This window comes from Gopherus evgoodei, chromosome 2, assembly GCF_007399415.2.
Source record: "Gopherus evgoodei ecotype Sinaloan lineage chromosome 2, rGopEvg1_v1.p, whole genome shotgun sequence".
Taxonomy (NCBI): Eukaryota; Metazoa; Chordata; order Testudines; family Testudinidae; genus Gopherus; species Gopherus evgoodei.
In genome coordinates this window covers 89096473-89106351 of record NC_044323.1, presented here as the reverse complement: position 1 = coordinate 89106351, position 9879 = coordinate 89096473, and the positions used below count along the sequence as shown (strand labels likewise).

The 9879-nt window shown below is 41.6% G+C and overlaps 1 protein-coding gene across 2 annotated transcripts; it reads left to right on the top strand.

Moving 5' to 3' along the window:
• The first annotated feature begins 2201 nt into the window (after positions 1–2201).
• On the top strand, positions 2202–9572 carry LSM5 (LSM5 homolog, U6 small nuclear RNA and mRNA degradation associated). Of its 2 annotated transcripts, none has more exons than XM_030551324.1 (5): positions 2202–2305; positions 6397–6492; positions 6743–6770; positions 7703–7775; positions 9311–9572. In XM_030551324.1, the coding sequence occupies exons 1-5, from the start codon at positions 2260–2262 to the stop codon at positions 9341–9343; spliced, it is 276 nt and encodes a 91-aa protein (XP_030407184.1). In that variant the 5' UTR covers positions 2202–2259; the 3' UTR covers positions 9344–9572. The 2 variants fall into 2 exon arrangements, with proteins under 2 accessions (XP_030407184.1, XP_030407183.1); XM_030551323.1 differs by lacking the exon at positions 9311–9572 and adding an exon at positions 8394–9304.
• The last annotated feature ends 307 nt before the right edge of the window (positions 9573–9879 follow it).

Below are 9879 nucleotides of genomic sequence, written 5' to 3'. Positions count from 1 at the left end.
CAAGATCTTTTTCCTGATTTGTTTTAGCTAAATTAGGCCCAATCATATTGTATGTATAGTTGGGGTTATTTTTTCCTATGTGCATTACTTTACCTTTATCCACATTAAATTTAATTTGCCATTTTGTTGCCCAGTCACTTAGTTTTGTGAGATCTTTTTAAAGTTCTTCACAGTCTGCTTTGGTCTTAACTATCTTGAGCAGTTTAGTATCAGAGACCACTGCACGCATCACTGAGGAAACGGAATGGTGACTTTCAAATTTGCAAAGGAATGTATGGGGTGAGGATGACAGTTGGTCACTTGAGGGCAGGGCAGTAGAGTTCAAACTGATGACCAGAGAGGCGAGAACAGGTATTGTGGGACACCTCTCGGAGTCCAATTGCAGCGCTGTAATTGCCACGGTGTCAACACTGGCACCATAGCATTTTAGCTCCATTGCAGAAAGCTGTATGCCTCTTGTTGGGGTGGTCCTGGGGCCGGGCCCTGAGACGTTACCGCCCCTGCACGTTACCGCTACAACTGCACAGTTTCTGAGCACCAAGTGGCTTGGCAGCGTGTACAACTTGAGAGTTACAAGTGCAGAAAGCTGCTTTACTGCGTAGAAACTTGCCCGTGTAGTCAAGGCCTAAGCATGTTGTCAGTTCTCAATTCTTCACCTCCTCATGTGCACCAAACATTTCTGTTTTCAGCTCCCCAGTCAGAGGGGCAGGGGTCACATGAGGGGAGAGGGGCAGGGGATCGGACTCCTTCAAAGAGGCATGTCTCCTCCAAATGTCAGTTCACATAAGAGTGTCAGGGAGAGGGTCCCTCCAGAAAATAGAGTCACTTCTAAAATAGCTGTACTACTCAGAGTCCATTTCCCAAAAGTATAAAACCAGTTTGATGCAGACAAATGGTAGTAACATTCCCACTGATCATTCTTAGATTTCTGACAAAGGCAGAGTTTAAATTCACAGCACATGGTACAATTTAGGTTAAATAGCCACCATCATATTCCTTTGAACTACCCAGCTGTTGGAGCAACAGCCTGTCAACTACCCAGCCTGTTGTTTCAGCAGGGCCCTAGTTTTGCTGCAGGTGCACATTTCATTCTCTGTGACTCCACCTACTTTTGTAACAACTCCAAATAACTTTTTTAATATAACCATCCCACACAGGCAGTGAGTGCCATGCACTAGCTGAGATAAATTCCAAGTGATAGATTGAGGAGGATGAGAGCCATAGTGTCAGCCCCAAATGAGGGCAAAGAAGTTGGAAGAATTAGTTGATTTTGTAAATAGTAGATGTTGTATCTCAGGAACCCCATACTCAAATGATCCCAAATTTGGACCAGAAATGCCACAGAGAACCACGAGGCACACCAAATTTCAAGCCAATCTGAGTAAGCATTAGGAATTTTAGACCACTTGGTAGAATCAACTTTTAAACAGAAAGTGATGCTCAACCTAAACTTAGAGCAGAGCTGGCACTCCCCTATAGTATGGTGCTGATGCTAGCGAGTGCAGAGTTGAGGCCACAATGACATTTTTGCTTAGGCTTTGTCTACACCACCTCCCTGAGAGGTGGTAGCTAGAATTCATCCGTCAACCTAGTGGGGGGTTAAATCGTGTTAGATACGTCTTTTGGAGTGTGGATTGAGAGATGTAGCTATACCAATGGAAATTCCTAGTTTAGACCAGGCCTGAGTATTTGATGTAGCGTTGCCACCGATGAAGTACAAAAAACTGGGCCATCCAGGAGGACCCTAAGCCCACCAATCCATACAGCTGGTGGCAGAGTACATCAAGCTCACCAGGCCCTGCAGGGTCCCCCATAAGAATATAGTATTCTATGGGATTGCAACTTTTTTTTATGGAAGGGGCCCCCCAAAACTGCTTTGTCCCAGCCCCCCTGAATCCTGTGGGCAGCCCTGCCTTTGCACATTTCCCAAGGCAGCTACCACAAAACAGGGACTAGCCTGAGAGAGCCTGGAGAGGAGCCAACCCTAATTTGGAAGCTCATTGTCAAAGCCCTGCCTTTTCCACTGAATTTGGAAGGAGGCAGCGTCTGAACAAGCACTCAGCAGCTCTGCAAATCAGGCCCTGCTACAGCCAGAGCCTCTAGCCGCCCTACGAACCCCAACTACGTCACATTGGGAGCACGATGACTCGGCCATCCATTGGCTAGGGCTGCTAGAGGAGGCAGCTCCGAGAGCTGTTCACCCACCACACCCCCAGCCCTCTCTTCCTATAGCTGCGATTGGTTAGGTCTGGTTTCAATATGGCGGCCAACGCGACCACCAACCCGTCTCAGCTCCTGCCGCTCGGTAACTAGCTCCCAACCCCCCCCCCAGGACAGGGTGTCCCGGCTCCCCCCGGTCCGGGCTGAGCTGGGGGGGTGCGGGGGACTCTGTTTGTAGGCTGGTGTGGGTGGTGCTGGGGGAGGGGCGGTCTCGCGCTCCCCCCCTGACGGGGCTGGGCGGGTCTCGCGGGCCGTTTGAACGAAGGAGGAAGTTGCAGGGGCGGTAACGTCTCAGGGCCCGGCCCCAGGACCCACCCCGCAGCTCCAGGGCGGGAGGGGCAGCGCGCGCGCTCGGCATCGTGCCCCCTGTAGGAGATGGTGCCCCTCCCACCCCGTGGCTGGGCTCCTCCGCGCCCAGGCTGCCGGCAGGTGTTTCTCGACCCCCCGGATCTTCAGCGGTGCAGCTTGGGCTGAGACCCGACAGCATCTGCTGCACCACAAGCGGTGGGTGGGTGGTTGTTGCTGGAGCTTCCTTCCCCCCCTTTCCCCGGACGTGTCTGCTGGGTCCCCCGCCCTCCCCCCAGCGTGTTCTTAACTCGGGTGCCGCCGCGACGGGCAGAGCGGCTCCACCGGGAGCTGGGCCGCCATTCGCAGCTCCAGGAGACCCAGCCCGATCTAACTTTAACTTGTTTAGACTTAGTGCTGCGGTCTCTCTGCCATTTGGGCTCATACCCCTAGCTACACCTGTAGAGACCTGCCTGAAGGCTCAGCACTTGTCTACTCTTAAAACACTGCAGAGTGGATACTACCTATCCCAGCAGGCGGAGGGCTTGTCTACACTGGCGCTTTACAGTGCTGCAACTTTCTCACTCAGGGGTGTGAAAAACACACCCCTGAGCACAGCAAGTTTCAGCGCTGTAAAGCACCAGTGTAGACAGTGTACTAGCGCTGGGAGCAGTGCCCCTCGTAGAGGTGTGGTGTTTTTTTTAGAGCACTGTGCTCTAACTTTGAACTTTGCCAGTATAGACTAGATCTAACTAGAAGTGCTACATTGGCACAGCTGCTCTGATGCAGCGGCACCGCTGACTGGAGAAAGCTCTCCCAGTGGCATAATTACTCCACCTTTGTGAGAGGCAGAAGCTGTGATGGTGGCAAAGTTTCCCACTGTTATAGCACTGGTGTGGGCCTTGTTTAGGTCACTGAGCGATGCAATTTACAGGTTTTTTCATATCCCTAACAACATAAGTAATATCATCAATGTAAGTGGTAGTGTAGACTTACCCTGAGAGGTGGTAGCTAGTTTGATGGACTTAGGTCGCCTTAATGCAGCTTAGGGGTGTGAATTTTTCACACCGCAGACCAAAGTAGTTAAACAGACCTAATTTTCTAGTGTAGACCAGGCTTTGGCTTTTGATTCAGGCTAGTTTGAATTTATCCCCAGGCTCCCCTATTACCTTTAATTGAAACTGCTAACCAGAGTTAAATACTGAGGGCATGGCTACACTTGCAGATGTAGAGCGATTTGAGTTAAACCAGCCTTCGTAGAGCGCAGTAGGGAAAGCACTGTGGTCTGTCCACGCTGATGGCTGACAGCTCATTGGCTTGGCAACATTAGTAGCTCTTGCAATCGCCACAAAGAGAAGTGCATTGTGGTAGCTATCCTAGCTTGCAAGTGGCTGCAATGTGCTTTTCAAATGGGGTGGTGGTGGAGCGTGACAGGGAGTGTGTTGGGGGGGTAGAGAGAGTGGGTTTATGGGAGCTGAGAGCATGTCAGCATGCTGTTTTGTAAATTCAGACAGCAGCAGACCTACCCCCCCGCACGCTCTCTCTTTCTCTCTCACAGCATTCCACAGTAATGGTTCCTTTGTCTTGGAGCAGATAAGCATGCTGTTTTCAAAGGCCATATCCAAAACAATGACAAAAGTGGCCACTTGACTTAAGGGGATTATGGGATGTTTCTGGAGGCTGATCAGAGCACAGTAATGCAACACCTTGTTCACACTGACGCTGGGGCGCTCCAGCAGGGGCACATCAAACTCGCCAAGGTGGAGTACCCAGAACGCTCTAGCTGTGGAGTCAGAGCACTCTGTGCCTTGCCAGTGTGGATGGGTAGTGAGCTAGTGCGCCCAGGGCTCCTTTAATGTGCTGTAACTTGCAAGTGTAGCCAAGCCCTGAGTTGCCAAGTCTTCACTGCTAGTTGTACTGGAGTTAAGTGTACACTCCCCCCCCCCCCCCAGTGAGATATACCCATTGATGTAAGTAGGGCTCTGCATGGGCAGAGGAATCTCCTAGTGTCAATCTGATTGCAGAGTTAAGGCTTATGTTAATGGCCAAGTAAGAGAAATCTCGTGTCTCAATGTAACATTTAATTGTTTTTAAAGTGACGTAGGCCTGATCTGCCCCTAAAACTTAGGTCAGTCTAGCTATATTGTTCAGGGTTTGAAATAGTCACAGCCCTGGCAAGAGAGTTAAGCCAGCCTACCACTGTCTCTACAATGGGGTTCAGATCAACAGAAGAATTCTTCCATTGAGCTAGCTGTAGCCTCGCAGAGAAGTGGAATTACTATAACAATGTAAGAAAACCCCTTCAATTGCTGTGCTGTCTCTATGCTGCAGCTGAGCTATTGCAGCATTTCTAGCATAGACATACACAGCATTACGAGTGGGTGGAGTGACTACATAAGAGCCTCAGAGTTAGGAACACCAGAGTTACAAACTGACCAGTCAGCCACACACCTCATTTGGAACCAGAAGTATACAATCAGGCAGCAGAAGAGACAAAAAAAACCCCAAAAAACCAAAAAACAAATACAGTAGAGTACTGTGTTAAATGTAAACTACTAAAAAAAAAAAAAAAAAGAAAGCAGCATTTTTCTTCTTCACAGTAAAGTTTCAAAGCTATATTAAGTCAGTGTTCAGTTGTAAACTTTTGAAAGAACAACCATAACATTTTGTTCAGCATTACAAACATTTCAGAGTTAAGAACAACCTCCCTTCCTGAAGTGTTTGTAACTTTGAGGTTCTACTGTGCATAGTACCAAAGCAAGTTGCAGCTTTTCTTTTAACTTTAATAAACTGAATCTGCAAAGTGCACTCTCTTAACTGTTCTGGGAACATTCTTTCAAGCAAAGAGATGGTGATGTCAAAAAACAATGTGGTTGCTGGGGGAGAACAAGTAACCTCTGGTGAGCAGTCTCTTGGCAGCTGACCAATGGCTGGTTGGTTGGCTAGTTTCTCCAACAGAAATAAATATATTGCCTCAAAATAACTTTTCCTTATATAAGATTCTGTTTCTCCCAAAGATTTTCTAGAATCAGGGACGTTAAGAAAAAACGGTTTATGATTAATAGGATACAGAAGGAAAATGTGTTGAAGGTTCCTAAAACGTAAATTCTTGGTATATCTGGAAAGTGCCTATCACACTGTGGGCACTACTAAAACAGATGAACAGTAATAATAATAATAATCTACCTTCACCACAAAGTCAGTTGCTACATACTTAAGCTTCGGAGGATTATAGTTTTATCCCTAAATATTGGTAAACATTGATTTCACTGTACACAAACTGACAAAAAAAAATTTCCATCGATACTTGAAATTTACAAGGGCAAAGTAAGAAAAATATTGCTTGAGAACTTATTAGAGTTTACTATAAGGATATTTGTATATTTTAACAATTTATTTTTACATTATAAAGCTTTAAGTTTTAGAATTTCAGTGTCTGTCATTAAATCAGATCTGCCATAATTTACTGTAGCTGTGAAAATTTAAATGGATTAAAAATTGGGGTGGGGAGAAATGCTTAAAGCACGTAATTTTGCAAAGCTGTGAAAATTTAGATAAAAATCTAAAAAAAAAAAAAAAAGTCACACATAATCTGTCAAAATTATAAAAGTGAAAATTAAATTCTGCTAATCTGAAATATATATTTATATAGTGCTCAATGCGTTCTAGGTGTTTTGCAGACATCTTAGGATGCACCTTATGATTAATAGTGGATATAAAAATAGAAACTATTTTTGCATATACAGTTTTGTAAGTATTCTTGGCAATCATTTTGAATGTGTACAGTTTTGCCACATATTCTTAAACGGAATGTGTTTAAAAAAAGATGACCATTTAGTATATGTTTAAGTTTAGATTGTAGTCTTGTATAAAATATTTTCTGATTTACAGAGCTTGTGGACAAGTGTATAGGTTCACGTATTCACATTGTGATGAAGAGTGATAAAGAAATTGTTGGCACACTCCTAGGATTTGATGACTTTGTCAGTATCCTTTAAATGGAATATTTGCTATTTACCAATTTTTAGAATAAGCTTAATTATTTAGCTGTTTCTTTGGATATTTTGAATTAGGTGGCTAGAATGAATTCTTCTACTTTTTGCATGGATAAATATGCCACACTAGTGGAAATTATTTTAAAAATTAGGCCACACCATTTTTATAAAATGAAAATACAGGTAAAGTTATTAAATCAAGGCTATTTTAGTTTTTTGTTTTCCTTGACAGTAGACTTCAGACATGGTGTTAGAGGATGTTACAGAATTGTAAGTATTGCTTCTGTGTTTTTGTGGCTATTTGTGTGCTTTTTTCTTTCCCATTTACAGAAAAAGTATATTGAACTAGGAAGCAAACCATTCTGACCTCTTTAAAAGATTTGACACAACTGCGTAATTTAGGCTTCAAATTTAAACTATTTGTAAATAATCCAATGGGGATTCATTCTGTACAGCCAGCTCTTAAATAGCTGTGTGTGGCAAGTGGCAAAGTCAGGTGCTGAGTGTGCTTAGCACACCAGTATTCATGCTTTGTGGTTTGGCTTTCTATTCTGACTGGTAGGTAATAGGGCATCTGCTAACCAGCTATAGAGCACTTAAACATCTATTGCCTTTGCAAAGGTGAAACTTCTTGTACCTCTTCTTCACACAAAGAAAAAGGTGTTTTTGAACTCAACCTGGTAACTCATGTGAAGGCTATAAATTTCCTTGTCTTTACTAGGATTTCACATAGAGTTAGTTGACTCAGGTTAAGGATTTTTATTTATTTATTTATGTATTTTTGGTACTGAAGTTGGCCTCACAGAATGGCTGTCACACATTTTGTCATATTAAATGTTTTTAACGTTTCCTGTTTGGCACCCTTGACTTTTTTCCCCTGAACTCCATGTTAATTCTCCATTAGTTTAATGTTTGCTTTGACACATAGACAAGAGTTAAAAAGTAGGTGTAATCTGGCATAAGAAAGCATTTGTTACCTTATCTTGCAACATTATTCATGTTGCCAGCTGAAACATTTTCATATGTTGAGGGCAATGGAGGGTGTCCCAAAACTGTGTTATGATTCATCTAAATTCTGTGTTACTCTTGGTAAATAACCCAGCCTATTACAGAGGCGCGTGTAACTACAACTCTTACCACAAGTCCAGAATAATTTTGTAAACTTTATATACTAAATATTTTTCTTCCTAATGTTTGATCAGTGAAATCACACCTGAAGGAAGAAGAATCACAAAATTAGATCAGATCTTGCTAAATGGAAATAACATAACAATGGTAAGTCAGATGTACTACTTCTTTTTGCACAGATTCTTAGTATACCTGGAATTCAGTTATTGACTAAATCATTAAAGTAAGATTGAACTCATATTTATTTTAAATTTTAAACACATGTTCTGACAATAATCATATGAAATCTCACTGTAATCTTAGACTTAAATTTTTTGATTACACATGTTACATGTTATGTTTTGAAAACAAAAGTGAAAATACAACTACGTTCATGCTTATACCTTAACATGCAGTAAACGTAAAACATAATACTCCTGATGCATGCAAATCAGGGCTGAAGCAATAATTGTTTATTGTAGGTCTGATACTGCAGCCAATATTTTATTTTTCCTATTGCCTGCTGTGAGTCTATGGGCCAGATTTTGCACCAGAGAAGCTTAAGGCCCACTGTAATAGAGGGACTAAGTACTTGCTTAAATGTTGTAGGATGAGGACCTGAATGACTAAAGACTGCACAATAATACCTATCATGGTAATCTGTTTTGTCTATTGTCTTTAAAGAAAAAAACTACTTGTTCAATTTTTTTTTTAAACAGAAATGTCAGTAAAATAAATGATAGTTCCTATATCTTTTTTACATTTCTTTCTTTAATGTTTATTGAGTTAAAGCATCCGCTCTTAAACTGCACTCTGAAGAGAGCACGTGGTGCTGGCTTGCCTCTTTGTTACAACTGCATCTGTGAATGTTCAGGCACTTCATTGCAAAGCAAGTCTGTAAAAGCAGCTGGAAATGAGCACCAACCTGTATACCTTTATTTGGGGCTGCTGCTACACAAGAAGAAGGAGAGGAGACGGGAGCAGAAAAACTGTTCCTTGTTTAGGAAGTGAACTTTATAGTCTACCTACTTTTAAAAGTGTGCTATTGTGTTTTTAAACTGAAAATCTTCCCACCAACTGAATGCCAAAGAAAAGAAAATTAGTAGCAGTTTTTTATCTAGACTTTCCTTTTTATTGTGTGAATGTTCCGACATTTCTTGGATTCTCATTCCTGAAACATATCTAAGCATGCATTTATCTGGTGGTAACAGATTCCCACTGGAGTGAGGAAAAAGTTTTTTTCAATCATGACTTGTTGACTAAAATACATATATAAAATGAGAACTTGTACATTGGTAAATGTTCTGCTCAAATACTAATCAGTCATGGTATAAATGATACACAATATAGGCTAGAAATTTTCAGAATAGGAGTTTAGCTAGCACAGGAAGTTTCACAACATTTTACTATCTTATAAAAGCTATAATGTCACTCATTTTATCTGATTATTTAGCTGCTCTTTCTAAGAGTAAAATTAGGGTGTGATTTAGTTCAAAATGGGTCAGTTTACCTATAAAAGTACACGTGTTATGTTCTAGTATTACTTTAAATTTTCCATCTGTTGTAAAAAATATTTTCATTAATGTTTAATAATAAATATGTTCAAAGCCATATCTGACAATTCTCACTTTAAATCTTGAAATGAAACGTGTACTATGTTTCTTCATACTGTATCTCTCTTAAATTGTCCTTTTCTTATACAGCTGGTTCCTGGAGGAGAAGGACCTGAAGTATAAACTGATTAATTTGTCGTCTATGAAGACTCTTGTTATATATTCTGTTGTCTCAATGGAGTGCTTTTGAGTTTCGTTTTGTTTACATTTAAAGTTGATATTTGATAAAAGGTAAAATTTCCTGTTCAGGGAAGATGCATTGCTGATGCTGACTTTGTAAGTTAAAATCATGACTTTATTGTAAAGACCGATCTGCTGTTCAGAATAAAACAAACATTTTCTTTTTGTTAAATATGCTGGTTGGTTTTATTTAATGCAGTAGATAAGATATCTGCAGCTATAATAGTCTTGAAGAATAAAAAAATAGGAGGAAACAAGGAACTTGAGATTGGAAAGTTAAGGCTGAGACTTAATAGCTAAGTGGCTCAGAAGCATGCCCGGACTCACTTATATATGGTTCAAAATAGTACCACTCAACACTAAGTAGATTCTTCTCGATGCTTTTCCTCTTGACCCAGAGGGCTCAGCTCACTGGATGTGATTCCATATTTGTTAGAACTTTTCTAAATAAAATAAGAAAATGGTGCAGTCTTTAATGT

Coding starts and splice junctions, on each gene's coding strand:
- LSM5 (XM_030551323.1), top strand. CDS start 2,260: ATGGCGGCCAACGCGACCACCAACCCGTCTCAGCTCCTGCCGCTCG. Junction 2,306..6,396: donor GTCTCAGCTCCTGCCGCTCG/GTAACTAGCTCC, acceptor TCTGATTTACAG/AGCTTGTGGACAAGTGTATA. Junction 6,771..7,702: donor TTAGAGGATGTTACAGAATT/GTAAGTATTGCT, acceptor ATGTTTGATCAG/TGAAATCACACCTGAAGGAA.